General features: G+C 38.4%; 1 protein-coding gene across 4 annotated transcripts in view; it reads left to right on the forward strand.

The window, feature by feature from the left end:
- Positions 1-27,181, forward strand: part of MYLK4 (myosin light chain kinase family member 4) — a 79,750-nt gene that overhangs the window by 35,603 nt on the left and 16,966 nt on the right. For 3 of the 4 annotated variants that reach the window (XM_068198225.1, XM_068198218.1, XM_068198233.1), the window contains 3 exons: positions 24,249-24,315; positions 24,758-25,238; positions 26,060-26,079. In XM_068198225.1, coding sequence (XP_068054326.1) covers positions 24,249-24,315; positions 24,758-25,238; positions 26,060-26,079 — 568 coding nt within the window. Of the gene's footprint in view, positions 1-12,628; positions 13,428-24,248; positions 24,316-24,757; positions 25,239-26,059; positions 26,080-27,181 lie in introns of all 4 variants that reach the window. The other variant, XM_068198209.1, reaches the window with a different exon arrangement.

A 27,181-nucleotide genomic window follows, 5' to 3' on the forward strand; every position in this document is an offset into this window, starting at 1 on the left:
TCCATTTGTCCTCCATCATAATCTGGGGTTGAATTATCCTTAGACATTGCTTACTTTTTCTCTGCCTTGACTATACAAAATGCCAGACATAGGCTAAACATCTTTTAGATGAATAGAGTTCAATTATGGAGTTTAGAGGTTCTATAACTTGTGCTTTAACCAGTGTAATAGCTGACTATCCTGCTGAGGAGAAGAGGAAAGCCAGACAGGGGTATCAGTACAGCTTTATCAGTAGGGTTATATCTATCTCTGATTTCCATTCAAATAGAAGAGAGAAAGAGGATGCTACTTGTATCTGTGATCCCAAAAATATTACAGAGTTTAACAGGCAAAAAGGCCCATAACATAGGCTTTCATCAGTTGTATGAAATGAGAAAGGACCATTTTTTATCTTTCAGTCTGTCCTTCCATGGTGTAGAGGCCATGGAAATTGGCCAGGGGGTTTATGTATGGAACCCAAAAACTTGTGATCAGATTAGAGTGTGTAACGTTAATGGAGTTCTGTAAATAGAAGCAGGGGACAGATGAGGATAGGTCAGGAGAAGAGAGGAAAAGTGACTTTGAGGTAAGAGGAGAGTTTGTTTCATAACATGACTGCTCTTCTCGTGTTTCCCTGTCCCAGAAGCAGTCACTAGACACTCAGGAATCCAGATCTGATCTTTCATTAACATAAATACAACAAACCTATTCTAAGCAATATTATGTTTCCTTTTTTCAATACAAAAAGTATGTAACAAATTAGCCTGAAAACACTTCAGTAAATGCAATAGGTCTGCTCCTAGGAAATGTTAGTTTTCTTGTATTGTATAGGTATGATGTTTATTACTCCTGCTTTATTTTCAAGTCAGAGTTTCCTATTTGTGAGGCTTATTAACTATTATACTCCTGCATAGCATAGGATGTTCACTGTGATCAGTTGTGCAATGCAGCAAGAGCCTTAACTTCTCTGATTGCTGTTTCTTTGCATTTTAACCATTCAAATTTAAAGAAACTATAGCCCCTCTTATGCAGAACTGGGGAAGCTACAGGTGCAAGAAAACCACTCTGTCTAAACATCATCATCCCCTTTTGTGTTCTTAGATAGGATAAGAAATCCAGATAGTGATTGGGCCAACTACATGGAGCTAGTGGGGAAAAATAAGGGTACAAACTCCTCACCTGTCTTTCTTTTTGCTAGACAAGTTTCTAGGAGAGCACTGCTCTGACCATCTGCTTCACTAAGAAGCCAGGCCTGTTTACCAGTGCACGTGGCTGGCATCCTACATGAATTGTTCAGAATGCTCTTTTCTTCAGCTTCTGACAGGTTCCCACTCCTATCACACAGCAGCACAGTTGTTTTCACCTGAACACTCCAGAAGGCTTTAGAGTTCTGAAGTTCATACAAGCAGGCACAGATTCTCCCCAAAGGCTTTTCAAAAAGCAGTCAGAAATGCTTCTGGATGCACCTAATGACATCAGATGGTGAAACACTGAAACATGACTACTGTCAGCAAAGGTTACCTTGCACCTGTTCTGACCACCTGAGTGGATGGGCCCTCCTAAATAAACTGAAGTTCATACTTCAGTTCTGGTGTCGGTAGCTTAAAATTGTCCTCATAAAACTAATGCTGAATCCCACAGAAAGAACCAAGCAAATGCTTAAAGCCTCCACTTTGGTGGCCTGCAGGTGTGCACTGTAACAGAGTTTTAATTTGGAGCAGGTGTCAACAGGAAAGCACAATGTGTGCATTTTGGCAAAGAAGTGATACAACTGCTGAGCTTCAGTAGACACGCTGAGTTCATTGGTTTGGTTCTTCTGTACTCACTGAGAGAAAATACATGGCCTTCGGCACTTGTGATCTAACTTAAGCCATTCTGTTAACACAAGGCTTTTGTTTTGGACTCTAGCTTAATAATCTGACTACTGAGTTCTTTAAAGTCTAATGAAAGACTGCATTGAACTTTCTGGAAGAAAAAAGAAAGACTGAACTGTGATAGTTGCATGAAATAAGGGATTTAAGTGGTAGGACTGCAAGTGTGGAAGTGATACAATGTGGTAGGAAGATGAGGCATCTTATCAGGCAGCATAGAACTAATAAAATATTTTTTTCCTAAAAAGAAAAAAAACAGTATTTCCTCAGTATTTACAGCTGAAACACATTAATATTCAGGAACATTAATAAATGAGTAATACCATCCCCTGTTTAATTAGCCAGCTTCTGTAACCCTGGTGTACTTTATTATTTACTCAAACTGCAGACTTATCCAGGGTTACATGTTGATAAAATTTCTGTGAAAAGAAACTTCTGTCTGGGAAAAGCTACAGCTGGCCAAAGGAAGCGCTGTTTTTGCTTAGCTGGTTGGCCCAAAGGCCAAGCACTTTAAATCTTATATTATTTTACTTAACCTGTACATTAAGGTGGAGAAATAGTGTTTCAGCTGTGGGCACTGTGATCCAGCTCTGTGTGCTTTGGGTCACTGTGTTCATCAGATGTCCAAACTGACCTTTGAAAGCAGTGTTCCTGCAGCATCACCACAAAATAAAACCTTAGCTCTTCTTTCCTGAATGACACAGCTGTTATTTTATTTCTGGCCTGCCTTAAGGAACACTACTTCCCAAGAAAAGCACTTGAAGTTGAAAAATGGCAAATGTGCAGCCTCAGAGTTTCTCCCCCAATTCTTATGGACTGTCTTAACATCTGGATGCATACTACTTTTTTTGGCACCTTCCTGGATGGTAAACAGAAGCCTGTTTACAACAGCTTGGCTTTCAGAATATTTGTTTCTTCTTATTTAGAACATCCTTCCTTGTGATACGCACTCTTCTCCAGTTAAACAGGTTCTTTACTTACTCTAGAATGCCTGAAGGGTGTCATAGACAGAAGTGAAAGCATGGGAATCAAAAATACCAGTGTTCAGGTATGCATTTGCCAGGGCCATTGTGGGTTCTTGAAGGTGAACAAAGCATCTGCAAGGTAAATCCTGCTCAAGCTCCCTGCATCTGCCAGGAAAGTCCTCCTCCATTAGAAAAGGCAAACACTTGTCAGCAAGAGTCCTCTCCCAAGATTTTCTGTAGGTGATCATAAGAATATATTTAGTACACACAAAGCATCTTTTAATTTTTGTTTTTTTTTTTTTTTTTTTTTTCTTGGAAATAATTTAATTTGAAATTTCTCACAAAGTAAGGCCAAGACTGATGTTCATATTTGGACATTTTCAAGCTGAACAAAACCTGACAAATTAAAACAAAAAAAGCTTTATTATAGAAGATATTTGGTGATTCTCAGCTTGTTTTGTATATCAGTGTCTTATCAGCGACCAGAGAACCTTTTAGATCTCACCATGTAATGCAAAATTGAAGAAGTGACATGCAGGGTCTCTGTAACAGCTGTTGATACTCTTAATTTGCTGAATGTCTTTGGTTAGGCACTGAATATGGCTAATCTTTGCAGCCAGGTGTCCAGGCATCTGGAATGATCATTTAGTTGAAATATGTGGGGTTTAAAGGAGACAAAAATAGGTGATGATTTTGATGGCTTTCAAAGTTCAGCTGTAAGGCTGGAAACTTGCCATGTTTCATTTTGGAATGAACACTTTAGGGGTGAAAACAGCTAAAAAAGAAGACATGTAGCTAAAAGGCATTTCTGTTGCTGAAAATATCTACTAGTGAAAAATGGTATTAGCATGTGCATCCTGGGCAGGACAGAAAGACAAGGAAAAAGATTTCTGGGACCTTTATTTACCTCATGTCCATTCAGTCTGTCATGAAATTGAGCAGAATGAGCAATTTGTATTGATATAAAACAAATAGATAAAGGGGAGAAATACTTTAATACTTAGCTTCCTGGATTTTAGAGCTTTTTAACATACATCAGAGGTTAAATTTTAGGTAACGCCCTTCCTTTGAATTCTTCATCCCTAAAGCATAAAGTAATGCTATGGAAACTTGCCAGGGTCAGGTTACAATCTCAATAAAATATTGACATTCACCAGAATTAGCCAACCCTAGAGATAAAATGAGCTCAAATTGCTCCTTTCCTGAAAACACTGGTTGCCACTATATGCATCTTATGGTGCTTTTTCTGTTTTCTTTTTTTGCACAGTCCTGGATTCTGACACCCATGCCTAATATGGAAGTGTCATTTATTTCACTTTTTCTGATGCTAGATTTTCAAGAGATGATTCAAGGCATTTTCTGCATGCAGCTTTTTATGCTGATTTACTTAGTTAAAGTCTGTTTAATTCCAAATCTGGTTGCAGTCATACTGGTAAAAAATGTTTCCTTCAGCAGAGTCTGCCTGGATAAATAACCAGTCCCCTGGCTTGCTTACAGAGCGAGTGAATTCATGTTTTTTGGTGCAGTAAGTGTATGATACAGAATTGGGCTAATAGTAGTAGTGTTTAGTGTCATGTTAAAGAAACAAACAAGCAAAAATCCATAAAATTTCCTTCCCACTTTAGCACTGCCATAGCCAGTCTCACAGTAGAAGGCAGCAGGGAACAAACCACCACGACTGAAAATTAATCAGTAGTCATTCATCAGGAGAGCACTTCATTCCCCTCTTTGCTGCACTGGGATCTTCATTAGCCTGGTGGTGTTATCTTTTGGAGTGTTCTTATAGCAGAGAAGATGGGTTAACTCTGAGGGAATCAGAAGATGATTGCCTTTGCATTGTAAGGGTTTGCTTGTAAAGCCAGCTGATCACAGAGTGACAGCCCAAGGCACGCAAGGGTCTTGTCTGCTCTGCCTGTAGAGTGGGCAGTCACCCCAGAGGATGTCCACTGTTTCTGACCAGGGCTCTGCTATTTTGTGCTGAACAGTAGGTAAGTTTAGCAGCTTGAAGAAAGCTGAGCTATCAATGTGTTTCTTCTGGAGAGGATAATACATACTTTATAAAACTTCTACCTCTCAACAGGACAGGCCGCTCTGGGGCTCTTCTCCACAGCTCTTTTAAAGATCTTTTAATCAGTACAGTTTCCCTTTCTCACTGAAATTGCATTTACTGTATTTTTAGTATTTTCTGATGAAGTAGAAGGTGTTACTTACATCCAATTTTCCATATAACCACTTCTGATGACTGTCCCTTTCAAGTCTTTTCAGCCTATCCATCCTGAACTAACTTTTTTGTAAGAAAAGGCCTTTTGTAGTTTATAAATTTTAATACAGGATGCTAGCTGCCAGAAAGTTTTGGACTGAAACCAAAGATTTTAACCAGTCTACCCAGCAGATGAAATGAGGTATAGCTCCTGTTGCACCTGGAGACAGTACTTCTTTCATTGCTCTGTTTCAGAGTTATGACACCTCTGCTTTAGCCTCAGAAAGTCAGGAATTTTCCTTTAAACAGGCTTCCTGGAAATAGAGTTTTAGGCTATTAATGGGTAATTTATCACACAGTATTTTTCAGCCTTAAGAAATTCTGGGTTTTGAGGTTTGTTTTGGTTTTAGTGTAGTTAATTGGGGACAGCTAAGCAAAGGTGGGACTCTTGATGTGCTATCTTGATAGCAGGAGATGATAGCGGAGACCAAGCCTCAGTGAAAGAACACGGTGCACTTTGATGGCGAAGTGCTTTGAACTTTGACTGTTAAGCAGACAGATGCTGATTTTGGTGGCTTTTTTTAATGTGCTGTGCAGTTTTTATTCATCCAAAGAAACCCATTAACACTGGGATGCCATGTATGAGCTAGGTGTTCTTTGCCTGGATAAATGTTGCATGCTGCACCATGCAACTTGCAGTTACACTATGTTTCCTGTGAAAATGCTTTTCCACGTGAAGGAGATCTTCAGAGTTCTGGATTACAAGAGATTTCACCCCAAGAACATGCATACTGCCTTCTGTTATCATTTTCATGTTCTAAGATATTTTCTACAGAAGGATATATAGGTAAATTAACATTTATTTTTCTGCAAAAGATGGTCACATAAATGATTACAGAGAAGCTCAAAATTTGAAGGTGGTAGTGTATCTGAAAGTCCAGTGCCAGACATCTGCAGATTGATCACTGAACTGTGTTGGGATCTCTCTGTAGTTTGTTTCAGGGCCTTGTTCTCATCATTTATCCCTAGGATATTCCAGGGTGCGTAGTTACCAGAGTCATTACAGTAAAGGAAGTCAGAATTCATAATTAATTAACGGGTCATAGAGTAGTTGTATGCAGAGAGCCCCGCGGAGTAGTAAATTCCCTAGTCCTACCTCATGAAGTTCAGTGCCAGATTTTTCTTGCTGTATGCTCCTGCACTGTATGAAGCTGTTTCCTTTTCTGACCCTAAGCAGAGCTGCAGGCAAGTGTTTTGGGCAGGCCCCAGAGGAGCCATAAAGGTATATCACTTATGATGCAGTATGTCACTTAATCTTAGGCATGCAGTTATTTCAACCCCCATGGTGAAGGAGTCCAACATGACTGCTGATTGTAGAAATACATCCTTTTGGATAAATTTCCTCATCTATCTTGATGGATCTTTTTTGATTGGGAAGGGTGGGAGGAATGGGGGCAGAGGGAAGAGAATGGTTTTTCTGTTCTACCATCAGGGACATCTGTGAACTTTCAGTAAACAGCATGACTGTCTGAATCTGGTTCATAGCTTTCATGCTTGCTTTCTAATCTGTTTCAGAGCTGGGCAGCTGTAAGCTTATACTGTTTTTCAGGAGATGTTTTTGTGCACTGGAGAAAGAGCAGAAATGCTTTAGCTCTCACGTGCATTACTGTGTACAGGCATTCTCAGCTTTGTGACTAGCCCATAGAAATCTTTGAGTATTTTGGATAGTGGCTTTCCTATTCCCAAAAGTCTCAAGTTGTTCCTTCTTTGAGACTTATTGAGATATGGATCTTACTGAGACTTCTACACTAATATTCTGTGCATGTATAAGGGTCTTCTTCAAAACACCGTATTTGCAAATGATTAAAGGAGACAGACTTTTTTGCTAGGGATGTCTACAGTTTATGACCACTATCAAAATAGGGAAAAATACAAAGATATGATTTATTTCTAAAACACAATTGGTGATTCAGATATAAAAGATACTATTGGAACTCCTCTGCTATGTGCTGTAGCCAGTCCAGCCACAAAATATGCATTGCTGGGAAAAATCTGAGAGCCAAGTCTGCATTTCTCTTCATCAGAGTTTCAGAAAAAGGAGTGGTTTGTTGGTTGTGTTTGTTTTGTTTTGTTTTGTTTTAATTTGTAGAAGGTAGATCATTAGAATAGTTAATTTGAACTAGAACTTCATAAAAGTAGGATAACAAATATTCCCTGACCTTTCTTAATTTATGAATGAGTTTTCATTAAGTGAATTCAGATCAGCCATAGGATAAATGCTGAAGACAAAACAGTGGTCAGAATAGCAGAAGATAATTAATTTTAAGGAAGGAAGGAGAATATGGAAATTCTAGATATGTAGGGCAGAGATATATAAGGCATGAACTAGACATATAAAAGAATAAAAATAAATGAGAAGTCACAGAAAAGTAAGATAATTGTAGATAATCTTAGAAGGTCTTATTTTAACTCATTGAAATATAAAACAATAGATAGTAATTTTGTTATGTGGGCTCCTAAAAAGCACCCCACTGTATGTTTATGAAGTTTTTCTTTTCTCTATCCTGAGGTTTTATTTTAAAGATTTAAGCAAATTTTTTAATAGAAAAGAAGATTCATGTATTCTAAGGAAAGCGAAATCTTACATTGTTTTCTTCGAGATACAGCATAACTTGTTAGCTTGTACCATTTTCACAAATGAATTTATTAAAAAATCTACAAACACAGAATATCTTCAATTTCTTATCATCTAGGAAGGCAAGTTCTCCAGAAAAATACTCAAGAAAAAAGTCCCCCCATTTTTTCCAATACAGATCACTTCTAGGAAATGCTAATTTGTTTTTGTGTGCGCTGTAACTATATATTTGAGAGAACACTGGGAAGGAGATGTAATAATAAACTTCAAATACATTAAATGTGTTTGCAAAAGAGAAGAGAACAGATTATTCTTGTCATCCATGGATGGCACAGGAAGAAATCAACTTCAATTGAACCAAGGGAAATTTAGATAGTATTTTTGGAAAACTCAGAAAGTCAGAGCTAATTGTTCACATACCTGCAGCCCACTTCCCTTAATATAGTCCCTGTGTGAACCCAATCCTTGCCAGGACACAGGTACAGAAATGTCAGGAGAACATGAGTGAGGAATTGCTGGAACGTGGAGCATGCATCACACACATGTGGCAAACTCATGCATGGCAGGTGGCCCCATGTTATTTTTGAGGGAAGAACACCCCAATCCTCCATTGCAATAAAATATTAAACTGGATATGGGTGATACCTTGTTTAGAACAAGTCAAGATTTATGAAGGTGTACTATGTTCTCCAGATAAAGTTCAGTCGTAGCAGTCTTCCACAAAATATGGCATATCCCGATACATGGCTTACAGCCCAAAAAAGTTGGAATAAGAGTCTACAAGTAAAACATTTCCACTTGTCTTCTTGTTTATAATGTTTTATGCCAGTAGACATAAATTTATGAGGTTCACTGTCTGGACCTTTAATTGTTAGGAAAAATGAAGAACTGAACTGAACTAAATTGAGAAGACTCAGTCTAAAAAAGCATGAAGGGAAAGGGTAACGCCTGGTAACATGGGTCCAGTAGAACAAGATAAGGTAAGGCAGGGTAGTTAACAGCTCAGCTGTATGATCAGAGGACCAAGAATTGATGAAAACTGCCCTTGGTCTGGGCATCTCTGAACTAGAGGATCACTGTTTAGAAACAGACAGCTAATAGAGCTTGGGAGCAAATACCTATGCTGGGATAATTTCCTAATGCTAGCCAGCTTTCCATATTTGTGTGTGCAGAGAAAAAAACACTGGCTGAAATTTGAGTTCAAGAGAGAAATCAGAAGGAAAAATTTACTTCTCCAGTCTGTCCAATCTTCACCTATAGCCTGTTTAACTATCTCTATATAAGGTACAAATTTTTATGGAATCTCTTACAGGCTCACTGTATCATGTCTGCAGACATGTTAAAAATGTGAAAGTCACAGTAGCAGCAATGTATCCATTGGTACTTCATTGATATTTCTTCCAAATTTTCAGTGCCACGACACTTGGAAAATTGTATATGCTGCTTTAAGGCCTTTTCCAACTGACCTTGAAGTAAAAGAGAACAACAGGTTAATTTTCTTTTATGTAAAAGCCACTCAAAATAATTCATCATCAACAGGGCAACGATTGTATGGAAGAAATTAAGCTGTATGGCAGATTTATTAATATCAAACTATACATTTTCTCAGTTGATTAGCAGGTGTTTGTTACACCTGTGTGCAAAAATTCCCAGGGTTCAATGTCAGCTTTTGAAGTGACATTGTCACTGCCATGGTGCAGTGGCCTAGTGTTAATATTCTGAAATGTAGTATTATGCAATATTGGAAACATGGGGAATCATGTCATATTTAAAACTAGTGGAATTGCTTTCTTTCTAATGTATTTCAATCAATTGGGTTTCTTTGTTTTCAATTCACAGAAAATTTTTCATTTACAGAGAAGTAAACTTTCCTGAAGCTCATACTCTTAATTTCCAAAAGACTTTTAAGCATTTTTGGTGCTGTGCAAATCCAGTGATCTGTCATCACTAAAATTTGTGAGATGAAAATAAGAGTGCAGTTATGTGGGCTCATTTTGTGCATTAATGATAGGTACAGGTGCTAAGAGATTATCTTAGTTACTAGGAAAACTGCATTCAGCTATTTATTATAAATGGCTCAAATTATTTACACATATTATTACTGAATTTCATAATGCAGCAGTAATAATTCACAGCACTAAGAAGGAATTATTCAAATACTTTAAATCATACTATTTTACAGAACAATTTCACTAAAGTAATTAATTCTCACTGAACTCTTGAAAAGCATCTGGATATTTAAGGTTATTTCCAGTTTACAGACCAAGAGGCAGGGATCACAGATTCCCATCTGTGAAGAAACTTTCTGAGCAAGAGCTTTCTGAGCCTAGAAAGCAAGCTGATGTTAGTTTTCTTTAATTTATTCCTATTTTCAAGCCCCTGCAGAGGAGTTCTCTCTTCCAGTTCTCTTCAGCTTCAGACAGAAGTGCTAACATACTGATGAGCTTTTAATGAAGCATTTTTATAGTTTGCTTTCTACCCTTTCAGTGTATGTCATGGTAAAATATTAAATCAGTAGGATTTTACAGATGCTACTTGATAATAGGATCTTACCTCACAGAGCTTAAAATTTTTATTAGTGTTTATAATACTGGTTTGAGGTATTTCACATAGTATTTCCCTGGGCAACTGTTAGGAGAGATTTTAATGGTTAACATATGTGGCTGTGCACAGTAATAGAACACATGATTTTACCATTCCTATCTGTAGATCTGTATGTCCTTTTCTTTTTTCTTTTAATAATTTCTTACTGTAACAAAGTGTTCCTTTTGAATAGGAGCCTGACAGTGTTGGCCTATGAAATTGCCCAGACCAAGAGTCCTGGCTGAATGGGTGGCAAGGTCTAATTAACCTTTAACTTTTTTTTTTTTTTTTTTTCCTTTTTTTTTTTTTCTTTTGTGTGTGTGCAGAGAGGGCAGGGGACAGGGGGACAGGGGAAGCATGAACTCCTGCAGGGATGTTTCATCCAAGATAAATGGTTTTTCAAACCTGGACAATTAACTGACGTGCAAATGCCTCTTCTAGAAGTTTGTGTCCAGCAGGGGCTTCTGCAGATGTGAAACTGTCAGGAGAGTTTAGTTCATGTTTCTAACAGAGATGAACAGAGTAAGAAAAAGGGCTTCGAACATAACTACTTTGCTGGAACTGATGTGATGTTCTTTGCTTTGTTATTACTTCCTCTTTTTTAAACTGCTGTCCTGTATTTTACTCTTTTCATGAAATAGAGATCTTCAAACTCTTTTGGTTTTTTTTAATCCTGTTTCCTATTTTAAAAATATTTAACCTTCTCAGTGAATATGCTGTGCACAGTAACACATGATGGCCACCTCTTGGTAATGTCTGTTATTTTAAGAAGAGATTTCAGTCCATGTTCTAGGGTCATGCATGAACACAGTTCACTTTCACTTGCAGTAACATGCTGATCCCAGAAGGTGACAAATGCACTTATGAACCTGCAGTAACCGGAGAACAAGCTCCTGAATTAGCTTATCCTTATCAACACTGACTACATGTTGAGTCACAAATGATTGTAGGAGAATGCCTTTGGAAACTTTTGAGAACTTCAGCTGTGATTGACTCTAAAAGACATGTTTGCCACCTAAAATTGAAGAGAAGACCATGCAATTTTGAAAGACTATTTAGTGTGTTAGTTATTCAGAACTCACTATGTCCCTTACCTAATTATCCCTCACCTAATTATCCCTCATCCTCCCTGTTTAAAGGATGGAGAAACTGACGTTGGCAAAAGAAATAGTTCACGGGGATCACAAAAGAAGCTCTTGATCTTTTGAGCAGAGCAACAATTTGGCTGTTTTTCAACCAGCTGGCCAACTTTATGCATTTATTTCTATAAAAGATGTGGCAACAGTGCAGACTGACCTATGTGTGGTCAATCTATGACAGTCATTTATCCAAGGTAGCTGTTTCTTTGTGTTTCAGAGGCAGCCTGTCTCCATCAAGCTGATCCATACTGATTTACTTCTTGCTCCTGTGGAGTATAGCTGACTTGAGAAATTCTGGTTTTATACTTTCTTTTAAATTCTGTTTTTATTTTTGTAACCGACATGAAATGTTTTCAAAAATTCAGATCTACCATTAGGGGGAACCTGTTTCCAGTAATGAATTTTATTTTTGTCCAATGTTGTCTTTCTGAAAGAAAAAAAGTTTTTTTTTGCAAAAGCAAAACTTAAATTTACTGTTTGAGCTAGGAATATTAATCACTGATCATGAGACATTTATTGTCAGGCAAACAAAGAAAAGAGCTGAGTCTCTATCAATATGTTCTATTTTTGTATTTGGATGACCAGATCATAGTAAAACATAAGCCTCTTAATTTGTGACAGGTTAGAACAGCCTTGATAAATATAGAACTAAATACAGAACTAAATGAAGATACTAGCTATGGAGCTAATTACTTGTGCATACAGTGGATATGTGGTAGCTGCGACATTAGGATAGGGCTCTGTTTGTTTGTTTTTTTTTTCCAAAATATTTGCCTTCCATCATCTCCTTCTTGTTTTATTTTCTTTAATGTATTTGTTTTTTAACTACTCTATTGACTTCCTGCCTGGAATAACAGGCTTTTCAAGGAATAGAAATTTTCATCTGAAAAATTTACCTTAAAACAGCAATTTCAAGCAGCCACATTTAAGTTCCCTGTAAGGAACCTTATTCTCTTCAGAGCAGGGATCACATTACATACTAGGCTTTTGAAAAGCAACAACACCACTGCCAAAGTCTCACTACCCTTAATGACTTCTCATGTATCGCGTTGGCTTTTTGCTGTCAAATGCCATTGGAGTGCAAATAGTTTGGTCCTTGCTAGGGCTCATGTCACTGAACTGAGTGCATTTAGGATATGCATCTCTACATTCACTTCATTTGGAAATAGATAGATAGATAGATAGATATAAAGAAAAGAATGGATGAAAGGCTTTTTTCTGCTAAATAATTTGGGTGTCTCTTTTCTCTGTTTTAGTCAAATACATGAGAGTAGTTTATAAATTAATTGAGCTGGAGTTGCCAAACTTGGCTGTATATCTGAGCAGCCTGGATGGAAATCCTTTGCAACTGATATTGTCCTCAAGCAGCTGATCATCAGAGCATTTCCTTCCCATACCCAAACCAGCAAAATGACCACATCCAGCAGGCAGAGCTCTTCTACGTCTATGGTCAACAACTTGGCCAAAATATTAGATCCAAACACTTTGCAAAGCCAAGGGCCAGATAATGGAATGGAACCTCCTCAAATTCTTCATGCTGAGAGAAGTGATGTCAGCGCCTCTGAAAGTTTCAACATCATGGATGTGAAGTTTGCCTCCCTTGAAGAGAAAATTGATAAACTGTTGACTCTACAAGACAATGTCCTTAAGAAGCTTAACAGTATTTCCCAGGAAATCTGTTGCATTGAAAAAGACATGGAGATGGTAAAGGCAGAAACATCTGAACCTGGATCAAGGATGGAAAGAAACAAAAAAATGAGAAATAATGAAATGAAGAGACTTTGCCTTAAAATGAAAAAATCTCTTTCTGATATAAACAAGAAAGCTGAGCAGCAGGTTAAAAGGCTAGACGGACTTGAACAAAGTGTTTCTGGACTACAGAAACTTATAGGACCTCTGGTAGAAAAGGTGAAAACATTAATAATTCATAATTCAAGTGTAAAGCATCATGTTAAAAAACGTAAAGTTTGCAAGGCAGGAGCTGGACATCCCTTTAGGATGCACATTTTCTCGGAGACAACAGCTGGTGATCTGCTCAGGAAGAAAAATGAAAAGGTGAGCCCAGGTTTGTGTTTCATCTTGGCAGGAATCATTGCAAGCTACGGATATGTTCTGCTACATGCTCAGCTTTTTCGTTATGTTGACATTTAAGAAAGAGCAACCAATGTGCTCTAAAAGCAAAAAGTATAAGAACAAGCTGAGCAAATTTCAATGGAAAAATATAGAAAAATCTACTTGTTATACAGACCTTCATTTTTTTCTAATTATTCCTTTGCAGCTGTAAAACATAACAACAAAGAACATAACAAAGATGGACAGACTTCAGGAGTCTTGGTTCCCGGCCATGAATTTTACAATGATCTTTTCTGGATTTATAATTATCTGGGGGAATCAAGTTGCAGCAATCTTGTTATGAGCACCAGGGTGATTAGAGATTAGAGATTAGTGGAACTGGTAAAAAGCCCCCTTGGGTCAGGGCATGTACATATGTTTGTCCTTTATTTCAAGGAACATCTTAAGTGTGCTCTTCCTATCTGGTATTTCTCTCCATTGGTGAGGACTAGGGAACTTCTAAACTGGGATCTGAGGTAGGGTTACTGTAACTGGAGCTGTGGCTTGTGTAAACTTCCCTGGGTAAAAAATGCCTCTGTTACCATAATGACAGTTTCATCATGTTCTTTAAAGTTCAGATTAAAAGACACCAAAAATTTCTTGAAAGACTCTTTTGACTCTAATAAGTTCTTGTAAAGTAGTTTGAGTATTCTTTTTGGTAAAGAAAATTAAGGAATTTCTTTGGACAAAGTATGTTGGTATTTAATTAAACCACAGCGAACCAAAAAGGTTGCTTTTCGTATTTTGTTCCATTTTGCTTAATTTCTTTTCTCCCAAAAAGTCACATGCAGGCTTTACTCTTTGATTCATTTAAAAAATAGTTCTTGAGTTTGTTTTTCTAAAGTTTTTGAGCAGGAAAAACATCATGTGAAGGTGTTACTGGAAACAGCATTCCTTAAAGAAAAGGAGCACTGCTGCCAATATTACTCAGAATGGCCTGGTCAGCAAACCATGTACTTTTCAGCTTGGTTACCCTAAGGCACCCCACTTCATAGATAGACAAGAAACATTTGAGCCTTCAAAGGAAACTATATAAATATCAGTCAGTGCTGAGTAGCAGCAGAGGAGCATCTTGTAAAGCTCTGTCAGCTGAACTGACCAATCAGTTGCTATGTAAGGATATAAATTGTGCAACCTTGTTTCCAGAGCACCATTAACTGAAGAGAAAAATAGCTTCCTTGACAGAGAAGACTGACAACAAAAATTGTCATTACAGGCCCTTCTTGAACATCAGGCTGGACTGGTTTTAAAAAAGGAGTTTGAACAGGAGAGAAGTTTTCTTGCTTTACACAATTACTTTGATAAGAAAAGATTATTTATTTTGAGCATCTGAGCTCAGGGCTTCTTTTACTTTTCAAAACATCAATGAAAACATCTGTTGTAAAAGCCCCATTGGAGTGAGACCCACAGGTCATCTCTGTAATGCTGCTGTCACTGCAGTTTGTGGTAGAGACCTACGTATCTCAGTGAAAGTACATACTCATCTAAACTATTTATAAATGTAAACTGAATCAGGCCTGGTATGATAATGAACTGGCACCTCCTGGAGATCTGAGGTGCAAGGCTCTCTGCAACAGAAACACAGGGCTGGAGAAAGGAGAGGACCCTGCAAGCTTTGCTAGTGAGTTTGTGGGAACCAACAGGTGTAGCAGAACAGAAGGAGCTTGTGCTCCTGACAGGTCAGAGAGGAGCCAGGATGGCAGAGATGCAGGTGTCCTCCATGGACAGTTCAGGGCTATAAAATACCTGGAAGTAGAGGCAAGGGGCCTTGAACATGATGGAAACACAGGTAGCCTACTGATAAGGACCCAATAAAGAGAGAGCAAGTGGAGTCTCTTTTCTCCAATAGCAGCTACATTTGTAATTCCCTCACGGATTCATCTTCGTTTAGCAAACTCTTGGCGATGTTGAGTGGACTTGGTAGGAACTTGTCTAGCATGTGGGCTTAGGAAAGGCAGCATGAGCATGTCTGGAGTCATGCTGATGATATTATTATGTTGTTTCTATTTTGTTTGTTTTATGAGATAGCATACATATGTTAGCTTGTCATTACCTTCTCTCTCTGTGTTTGATTTATTAGAAAAGGGCCATCATAAAATTACCAAGCTATCCTGTGAACAACAGCTGGCTTTGGTAAACACTTAGTCATCTTAGGTTTAAGCGAAAACAGACTTGAAGTCAGCCCTGCATTAGGAGTAACAACGTGAAATTATATCCTTCAGCAGAGACTGCTGAGCTTGGCTGTCAGCTTAGTAGGAGACAGTGTGTACCAGCATTTAGGGCAGATGGACTCTTTTCTGGGTGAGAGGGAAAGAACAGGATCTCCGAGCAAGTTCATCAGAATATCGGCCCATGAGACACTGCGAAGTTGGTTGCTCATGCCTCCATATTTGAATTAGATCTACATATTTATCTATATGTTTATATAGCTGTGATTAAGGTTAACAGAAAAGCAAAGTAATAGAAAAATAGGGGATTTCACCCTTGCAGAGTTTTACACCCGAAATGCACCACTAATATCTGGTGACATAGTAATGAACAAATTTACCCAAACATGAAGATACCAATCCTTGCCTCTCTTAACAGAATCCTTATTCCCATCTCTAGTCCCACATGATGATAGTTTTGAGCAGTGCTGACCCCGTAGAAGTGCAAGCTGCCAGGCAGCAAGAATAACATCTCTTGTATCATTGGTGGACTTCTTGTGGCAACACTGAGCAACCCTTCAATCCCGTTAGACATGCACAGTTCCTATTCTGTTTCTGTACAGCCATGAACAAGGCAATACATTCACTGCAGTTAGCTAAGGACAGAACCCGCTTCTGTGCACTACTGGAGATGATCAGATATTTTGGTTGATGTTCCAATTTGTCATCCACCCTTTGAGTAAATGCCATCTCTTGGTTCTAATAGCTGAGCTGTCTGCAAAATGTTTGTCTTTCCCCAGCCTGCTTCAGCAAAATAATCCTAGTAGGTGGTGCAGTAGGTGGCCATGGGTACAACTGGATAAGGTAGTGAATACTGTTGACATACTGCTCACCTGCCTTTCCATCCTTCCTTCTCTAGAGAGGTGTGCTCTTTGCTTAATGTAGTCCTGGTTTTAAAATTTTTCCTAACTGCCTCTTTTTACACAACCATATTATGTAGAGAGTTGTAAAAGAGGCAGAACAGAGAGGGAAGAGGGGGACTGAGAGAGAGATAAAGAAGATTACACACAGCTGGGGTGTGTAATCTCTGTCCCAGCATCAGCGGCAGCTGTGACCATTTGCTAATCACAGGCTCCACAGGCACATTTTGTGCTCTTGCAAAATGTAGGGATTGCTCTCCTCTGAAGCAAATTTTTGCTTTCCTGCCTTTTATTGCCATCCTGAAATACCTCCACTGCCTCATACAGGAGCTTATTTTATTTCTGGTTCAGGTTGAAGTTGTAATATGGTGTAGCTTGGAGACACTTCATGCTTTGTCGATGCTGCCAAATGTCTCCCAGCCGTTTTCCACCGAGGGCAGCATGACCTTATCACCACATGGCTGAGATGAGTAGTGTGTATTACTTGTCATTTAAGTTATTTTGTCACTATTGTCACTCAGGGAAATCGGCAGTTCTACAGTAAGTGTCTTTAAAAGCCTTGAGGTTTTCCTCAAATTCACCTTTTTAAGTAGTCTGTGATAATCCTGTTGCAATATGTTCCTGTCTTTAACTCCATTTTCAGTCCTACTTCTTCCACTTATGTAAAATAATACTTCAATTATTTCCTCCAAATTTAAGTTTAGAGAGTCTATACTATTAACCTGCAAATATTCATCTGGAGAGTCAGAAAGTCCATTTTGTTGCCATCGTAAAGTAGTGTTGAACTTCCTGAAGTTGCCTGCAGGTGACTGTAACTTTGGTTTCCTAACATTTCTACAGGCTTTGCTGTAGGAATAAGAACTTTTAGCAGTTTGAAGCTGTTTCCCACACTAAAGACACGCCAGCGGTGAGAGCTGTGTTTTCTGCTTGAACCCTCTCTACCTCCTGTGCAAGTATCACACTGCAATTGCAGGTCACTGGCTGCTTTAGTAGGAGCCCACAATGAAACTGCTGTTTGCCACATGTGTTTTAAGATCCATTCAGCCTCAGTCTATAACTGTTCTTATTCCTTCATTTTGCCTACAAATGCTAACAGGTCCCTTATGTATTATTTAAATTCTCTCCAAAATGGCCATGTTCTGTGTATTTTTCATCTTTCAGCCAGATAGGTGGGAAATTTTTTTTTTTTTTTTTTTTTTTTTTTTTTTTTTTTTGACATCTCTTTGCAAGAGTGTCTGCTAGGCTTGGTGGTTTCAAGGGTAGAGATTTCTGCAGAATCTCAACAGATGAGTTGTCTGTTGCTTGGGCAATGCAGCTGGTCAGCACCCACAGGCGCCATTATACTTGGGAATGCTCTTCTTTCCCTCAGAGCTGATGCCTTTACTTAAATATGTTCTTGGTAGAAGAATTTCAGCTTTTGAGTAAGCTGTAGTATATCAGAGCTAAACTTCTCTCTCTCACTGTGTACCAGTGATAAAACTGGTATGTTTTCTTAGGATAATGTTTTCCTCTTGTTTTGCCCTGTTCTCTCCCTTACTGACAGCTGTAGTTGTTGTTTCATGCCTTTTCAATTCATAATGCTGTTTAACTTTGTTTCCATTTACCCTTAGAACTTGCTCATTCTGTGCAATGCTCCCTGTGTAGGATCCCTCCCTGAACACTGTTGGGATTTTGCTGTCTCTACAACTCTGAAAATGTGTGAAATCAAAGTAGACACAGCTAATTTCTGAATAACTACATGCCACATTTGATAGCTTTTGGGGCATGACATGAATGCCTATGTGTTAGAGTGACCATTGTAGGAATCCATTACAATTCCTTTGCAAAACTAGGGAGACCTCATGATGAAGATAAAGAGATAACTGGTGAGTGCAGGAAAGCAAAGCAAGGCAGTTCATCAGTCCTGGAAAAGCAGAAAGTTCCTCAAAGAGATGAGACAGTGGTAGGAGGGATTTGCTCAGGGAGGACCTCTTTGTCTGCTGCAGCTATCTAAAATTCACCTTTTGTCCTCAAATATCCTAGACATTTAAGTGGTTTTCTGGTTGACTCCTCTCAGCCCCTATCAGAAGGTGTAGGGGTACCATGCCTGACTATTTCCTCTGGTAGGAGAGTGCCACTGCAATTAAATGTGGGTTCTCCACCACACTGAATTTTAATTTCAAGTGTGACTGCTCTGAAACACAACTAAGTTGGTGCCATCCTGGCAGCACCCTGGGTTTTGCATACACATACAGCAGAGATGGAAGGAGCATGAGAACATGAGAAGGAGCAGAGATGGGTGGCTGGGCAGCAGCCCCAACAGAGCCTGGAATGAGCCCCACCACATTCCAAAAGCTGGGTTTCCATGGTGAGGTGCTACAGAACCATGGTCTGTCTATAAAAGGAAAATTAAAAAAGCCCCAAGCAGGTCTTTCCCCACAACCCAAACTCCCTTTTTGTTAAATGAACTTTTAGGAAACCTGCATTCCTGGAGTCTAATTCAAAGTGAGTCATCAAAGCTGGAGGAGATGCTTTCTTAAGTTTATAACCCTTTGGATGGAAATCTCCCAACTGTGTGATTTTGGAGAAAAGCTTAGGAAGGGCAGTTCCTGAAGTCTGAAGGTGTTTGCTATCCATACCATTGCCTGCTTAGCTCAGCGAAGTTAATTGAGAAATACTCTTTTTACAGTGAAGCTACTTAACTGATGCTGTAATAAAAAAAAAATTGCCTGGGTAGTTTGACAAGTGGGTGGTTTGTCCCCACAGTTAAAAATATCTGCCAGTGATTTGGCTTTCAAGATAGATTTTTTCCCTTCTGTGTCATACTGTGACAATAGTGGAACCCACTTAGGACGTTGTCCTATTTAATAGTAACGGTAAGAATGTGAAGAGTAGCATGTGGAAGACTTTTAGGGTTATGGCACAGGTGCACCCTGTCAGTCATCACACAGGTGAGGAAATTGAGCAGTGTAGAGAAGGGATAGATGTGAGGCTGTCCACTGTGTTGGTAAGAAAAGCAGCTGAATTCTCCAATGCTTGTGCTTGCCTGATGTTGCCCCTGATTTGTTCAAACTCCGAACTACAGTGACTGGTTTATTTGATTTCTCAGATGCAGTGAAAGGACATGTGTCAAAGCTACCTAGTGCTAAGTGCTCTGGTCCTAGTGGGTGTCTTGATAGCCTCAGATTTGTTGGTGATTACTATAGGCCTCCATGCATTCCAGAGACATTAAAATGGAGTTAAACAATCTACCTACAAAGGCCTTCTTAGGCCTGAGAATGACTCTGTTTAAGTGACAATGTCTGGACCTCAAGACAAAAGTAAAGGCGTTTAGAATCAACCTGTCACCGTTAGTGCAACCTGTTGCATCTTCACTGAGGCCTCGGGCTCTGTCGGGAGCCTGGTTGCAGTAAAGCCTTTTCTACTCCTCAGTGTATGATCCCTGTTTTGAGAAGAACGGCCTGGCAGGAGTAAGCATCCATTTGAAAGAGGATAGCCACAGCTTCTCCAGAAAAGTGGGTGGGAAGTCAGCAAACTTTAGTGGGGAATGGACAACGCTTTGTCTTCAATGATTTTCAACTTCTTCCCTAGGATGATGTTGTTCTGAGGGATTTTTTAACAATAAGTTGTTACCTCATTGCCTATGTATTTTCAAAGCAGCAGGTCACATAAAACTTCTCATGTATTTCATATTGGGAGAATCATGATTCTCATGGTTCAGAGCTCATTTTTTGTGATTAGAAGATGCTTATAGATTGAATTTGGATTTTACAGAAGAATGATTTCTTTATCTAGTTCAAGGAGCTCTATAAAAATCATGCAGGAGTCAAAATCTTTGCCAGAAGGTGCCAGCAGTTGTTATAGTGTACCAAAAAATAATGACATGGAAGCAGATGCACTGCTTGCCAATAAAAGCAGAATTCCCATGAGTGTGGTTTTCAGCATTTATAAGTTTGTATTAAAAATACTCTCACTGAATATTTTACCCTGCTGGTGGGAGGAAGGTCTGTGTATTGAAGAGGAACATGAAAGGCCAGGTGGGAGTGGATTCCAGCTTTGATGCATGGCACAGGAGGCACCACCATGCATGTGGTTGTCCCAAGGTCTCTGTGTTGTGTTCTGCATTCTCCTGGGAACTGTTGAGGAGATACTGTGAGCACCCTCAGAGGCAAAGCCCATGACTAGTTCTGGCTGCTAGGGAAACTCATTAATAGCAAATCTCAAGTAACTTAATAATTTTGATAAATGAATGATGATCAGATCTTACACAAAACCAGGTTATCTTGCCATAATACAGCTTTGCAAACTATCAAAAATATGAGAAAGTGAGTTAAAATGTGGTTTTAACACAGAGTTTAAATGTGGTTTAGGCACATGCAAAGGTTTGTGTCTTGGTATTGGGAGATGGAAGCTGAGGATAATGTCTTGGTATCAAATGAAATGTGGTGGGGTGATAAAGGACCTCTAACTGATTGGCTGAAGTTGCTTCATGAGGCCATTCATTGCAAAAATTTTTGCAGTAGGAAAAAAAGGAATCAAAGAGTTTTATTAGGTGAATAAAAAAATCTGAAAGTTAGCTAAAAAAACATTCCAAAGGTAGGACTGCTCCAGTATAAAGAAGGATTTTAACCATGTACAGCTCATTAAAAAGGAGTCAGATGTCTATAAAAGACATTAATTTCTTGCTGCATTTGAAATTTCAATTAGAATATATTATGTTTATATATATATATATATATATATATATACATACATACATATATATATATATATATATTATTGCTTTTTCCTTGATTTCTAAAGTCAATCTAAATAATTTCCAATTTTTTTCCCTGTTGGTCTATATTGAAGTTTCAGCCTCTAGACTATCTCATATTATTCTGTATCATCACCTGGGCTTTAATTCTTTCTCTCTTACTTAGGGTCTGGCAATACTCTATGAAAGAATATGTTTAAGTCTAGAAAACATATTTTTGAAGACACAATACAAAATTGTGTAGATACAGACACATTTTTTGCTGTGGTATACTTTACAGGGTCGCAACACAAACTTTCATATTTAAGCTTTTGTGGAATTAGAATGTAAAATTCCTTGAAGCTTTTGGCTTGTATGACTTGGAAAAATTACTGTAGTGCCATTACCTGATTTTACATATTCAAGTCATTAAAGAAAGGGAAAAAATGTTTTCTACCAAGAAATATTGATTACTGTGATTTTAGAAATTACAGACTGGAAAAAGTCATGTTACATAAGTTTGCGAAGAATAATACATAAATAAGTAAAATATTGTTCAGGATTAAGTTATAAAGACCCTTAAGAAAGTTCTAACTGACTGAGGGAAGAGGGGTGGTATGAAGAATAATTAGGTGGGATAGATGTCTTTAACAAGCCACCACACCTTTCAGATGAGATTTTCAAACAGTGTGATGGCTTTTGGGAATTGTGGGCTCTCAGAGCAGCTGTTCAACTGCCTGGGGCTGTACGTCACACATGCCCCTGACAAACTACAAGGAGGTCTTTGTACCGCCTGTGGCTGGGATAGGAAGGATACATTGACTTCTGGCAGCTCCAGAGAACTTGGTGAGACCCTACCCTTTAGAGGGAAGAAGTAATGGGCAAAAGGTCTTGTTTTTATTGCCAGGTCAAGATTCGACAAGTAGAAGTCACATGATTCTACAAACAGCAAAATGTGGAGAAAACTGGGTTGTTCATGTATACACTGGTCATGTATTTACAATTATTTCACTATCTAGTCCTTATATCTGTATTTCTTACTCTAGACCACTCTTGCCCCTGTATTTATTTCAAATTGATTCTGACAGGTATCAGTAAATATCTTATTTGTATTTTTTTTTCATTTAAATTAGTACGAAATCCTCATCTGCTTTTGAAATGTCAGAGATCAGAAATGGTGCTTGAATAAACACAGTAGCAATTTATGTAATGCCCTGGCAGTCTCAGGTATTCAGCACTGTCCGGTGTTCCTTCCACTAGATGGATTTTCAAAAGCTGGCTTCTGTGTTTCACACCTGCAAGCTACAGCAATATTTAGTTGGAAGTGCCGTGTGTCTGCAATTAATTTTGAATGCAGAAGTGAAATCTGGCCTCATGCATCAAAGAGCTTGGATGCCATTTCTCTGGTTATTTGCTCAGCTGACTGTGTTTGATCAGAGCTGATGTCCTCAGTGGTATGGAGAGGCTGACATACTTACAGGAATGCGAGTGCATTACTAATTGCCAACACAGTGCAGAATAAATAAGTCTGCGGCTTTTCCCTATTTTTTTTTTAGTGCTTTTTAGAGCATTGGTTGATTCCCTGTGTTCCATCTGGCAACATTACATATATTTAAGTTCAGTGGGAACAGCGCTCCAATTTATATTTCAAAGGTATTTACCTTGTTGTATTGTGGCCTTTTTCATTTTATAGCCTGCAACTTCCTGGGACAAACTGCATCCAAAATAATTGTCAGTCTCAGGTCTTATGCTCACATTACAGTTTCCTTGTCCCTTGTGATCAAGATTTTCTGAACAAGTCCTGTTGAACAAGTCCTCTATGCAGTTACATCCAGTTTGTCTCAACTCTTTTGGCTTCTCATGGAATTTCTTTTCCCTTGAACTCTCTTTATAGCGGAGACATTGCTTTGATTTCATGCCTATTTTCTATATAGCCTGATTAAATTAAAATAAAAAAAGTAATACATAAAAAAATGTGGAGGGCCTACCAGAACAAATGTTTAGTAATAGGACTGGTTGGTGCCCAGGTCTGTGGGACTGATCATACGGTTAAGACACTCAAAATTAAGTGCCGAAACTTGTATATTTTGTTGGGATATGTACAATACTGCTTTAGCTGGTAGCCTCTCTGGAAAATATTTTGAGGTAAAAGCATTTTTCACACCATGTGGATCTAATAATAGTAATGCCAGTGCCAATTTCATAGCATTGCGAGAGGAAGAAGGTGAAAAAAGGATCAGCTAGCAGCAGCAAATACCATGTTGTACTGTGGTCACCTACTGACAAGTCTAGCAGTGTCCAGGAAAAAACACAGGGAGCACATAGCATAGAAACAGGAGTTAATATCAACAAAGGTTACAGTAATTGCAGAGGTTTTATGAGGACCCGGATTGGTATGAAGCACCTCTAGATGTCACTGCAACATTGTAAAATGTAAGTAAAAGAATGATACAAAGCTGAAGTTAGGGCTTGCACGGCTTGTACACTCCAATTTCTGGTTACTCTCAGTCAGCCCTTAATAAATCATTGCATCATTAAAGAAGTCATTACCAAATGTTGACTAAACAGCACAGAACTTCTTGATAAGTGTCTGTAAGTTTGTTACTGAACATTTTACTAGAACATTAAATATTCCGAGATTTGGTTTAACGAAGTTTTTTAACAGCAAAAGCTAGGGCAGACCAGCAGCTGATTTCTGAATGCTTCTTCAGTTTAGTCTCTGAGGTTCAGTCCTAATCTTTTCTAGACAGTTTTTATGGCAACACTGATGCTGATTACAACCAAGATAATTTCTCTTGCTTTGCACTGGTATCAATTCAATCGGCTTGTAGTGATTAAAATAAGGACCATCATTTATAGGAAATGTGTGAGTTACAACACAGAGTATTTGCATTTGACCAAAAATCAGGCTGCGATTTCTTGAGGACCAATACAACATGTACACTGTACAAATTAACTAATACGTTAATTGCATTCTCCACAGGTCATCAAAGAAAAGTCACATTTCAATGAAACAGAAACAAAAGAAAAGAAGCCACCAGATTCAACAGGTTAGACTATTTTTCCCTTTGATCAACTTCTAGTTCCTAAGAACTATCACTGAAATAGCCATGACTTTCCTGAGCAACTCCAGTGAAGTTGCTTGGGTTACATGTGTGTTCATCAGCGTGAGTGAGCACACATATCCAACTGCTCAATAAGGTGCTTTGCATGAGTTTATTAACCTTGACTTGGCTGACAATAACTTGGAGTGAGAAAAACATTTTCTAGTGCTGTGTCTTAAAGAAAGCATTTGGGACCCATGAAATACTGTTTTTAAATAAGTAGTCTGCTCTTGCTTAGGAGACACTTGTACTGACCTTGAAAGTGGGAGAGGAAAGCAAATACCTAGCTCAAAATTCAACAGAAGTTATGCTAAGTGTGCAGCCCTACTTTAGTAGTGTTACTGACTATCAGAAAACCACTGACAGATTGCTTTGTAATCTCTTATAGATGGGGACATCCAGCAGAGTCAGTCCTCCTCTCAGGAAGAAGAAATTGATAAGCTCAACAAGGAAAATGCCAAGAGGGAAAGTTCAGTTCTGCTTGAAGTGGATCCTCCCAAATTTCATACTGAAGAGTCAGAGGAGAAACAAGAAAGTTTGTATTTAGAAAGCCATTACGAATATAGGAGAAACTCTATTCAGGAATCCTTCACTCCAGAAAAGCAGCAGGAAGAAGATGCTGTTGATGATGCTTGTCAAAAACTAACTGTGCAGGAGATAGAGAGTGAGTCCCCAGCAGATGAGGAGAAGAAGAAGAAGGAGGAACATCGGGTGTCTGAAGATGCACTTGAGGAACGACAAGAGGACAAAGAGAGTGAAGGGAAGGAAAATGCTGATAAGAGTGAAAAAGGTGCTGAGGAACCACCAGCTCCTTACCAAAAGGAAGATGAGGCAGAACAAAGTGATGATGAAGAGGTATCAGAGGGAAGGTAAGGTCTGAAATTCAAACTACACATTCTGAAAAGACCCTTGCTTCAGAAAAATATGTAGTTCAAGTCAGAGTGGCTGATTAGTACAAATATTGGTGAAAATTTAGCCCAATACAAAAGTGAAAAATATGTTTATGTCTCTGAGCTAAGTGAAATTATACTCTTAAAAAAGACAAACAATCCACCACATATGGTATTAGCAGTATGCTGTGGTTGTTTGCTTGGGAAATATGTTAGGAAGATGGGAATTATGTTATGCTATTCTTTATCTCTGAGGAGAATTCTCCCATAATTATGTTTATATACTGCAATGTCATAAACATCAGCGAAATAGATTATGCCATCTGCCAACTGGAAATTAACTTACTGCAAATGTAGCAATTTAAAGGACAACATAAAAATGTTTAAATAAAAAAAATGCCCTGGCAATTGACCTAATAAATTTGTTTACTGCAATTTTATCTTTGCTGGATTTAATATATAGCCTTTTAGCGATAAACAAATTTAAGCTCTTAGGAACCTGTATGAACAAAGGGAAATTTCAATGCTCTCCCCTGGCTTTAAAGGTGAGATTGATAGCCTAATGTCAAGTTTAGAAGAACTCAGAAGAAGAAAGAGAAGAAAACTTTTGCTGTCATGGTTAATTTAAGGGACATTTTTATTTCTCAACATGAATATTAAGCCAGTTAATTTTACACCATGAAACAAAATAGCTTAATGTTATTTGAATGCAATATCTGTGTAGGCATTTTTCACCTATGTTTCTGAAGTTGCTCTGCTTTAAGTGTACTCTGCACTAATACCATGTTTTGTCCTTGCAGGTGTAAAAGCTGCGAAAAAGGTACAGGAAATTCTAGTTCAATCCCTGGGCAGACCTGCCAGTTTTAGCATAGTAGTAGCAGTGAGCATCGAGTGCATGATGAAGGTCTAGTAAAAGATAACAACAAAAAGAGCAGAGTAGTTTCAGAAAGTGCTGATGGCATATAAAAACTATAAAGAGCTCTTAAAGGAAGTATCCTAAAGGCAAAGCATTTGATTCCCCTTGTATTACAGTGAAGAACAGAGATATGTAGAAGATAATAATTTTGTGATTCTAATTAGTAGGGGAAAAAGATCTGTATGATGGGAAACAGTTTTTCCTGGGCTACATCTTAAGCTGATGAGAAGTAAGACAATTCTGCTTGCTTTCATATTAGAGGCTTCTGCTCTGTCAGAAATTATTCAAACTTAATTTGCTTCTGCCACAACTACTCCACTAACACTATCCTCTCTCCCTCTTATTTTAACAAAAGAGCTAAGGTCCCTAAGTATAGAGTGGAAGGAGAAATTATATCAGGTGTGGCACACTTGGTTGACCATGAGGAAGTGTTGTGAATGTGTGTTAACAGGGACTCTGCAATGCTGTGGACGTAGCCTGAAAAACCAGCTTGTTCATATTCATACCATTGTAATCTGAAGTGAGAACAACTGCAGGCTGCAAAGCAAAGACATACAGATTTTTGTGTGGAAGCCTGAGTGATGCTGTTGAACAGTCAGATAAATGGTGCTCAGGCACCAAGCTCTGAAGCAGTGCTCACCATTGTGAGGCAGACATTTCTAATATTAGACCTCCATCTTGAGAATTTCGGTGGCTATTCCTGTAAATGAAGTTATGGCATGTGAGGAGGTGGCCTGAAAGACTTAGAAATATATGTGTGTGCATGTGCATACACAGGACTTAAGATGAATTTATCTGCTTTGGGAAAGGGGGGAGAGTGTGGGAGGGAAACATTTATTATAGGTTTGTGCTAGGTTTTTGTAGCAGAAAACAGGAGATAGCAAACTAAAACTTTAAAATCCATAAACTCTTGTGAATTCTAGGAGATTGTTATGGATGATGTTAAGGTTATAGTGTCTCTGTTTGAGCATCTTTGATCTGTAATGGGAAATTGTTCTTGAATAGG

This window comes from Anomalospiza imberbis, chromosome 1 (genome assembly GCF_031753505.1).
Source record: "Anomalospiza imberbis isolate Cuckoo-Finch-1a 21T00152 chromosome 1, ASM3175350v1, whole genome shotgun sequence".
Taxonomy (NCBI): Eukaryota; Metazoa; Chordata; class Aves; order Passeriformes; family Viduidae; genus Anomalospiza; species Anomalospiza imberbis.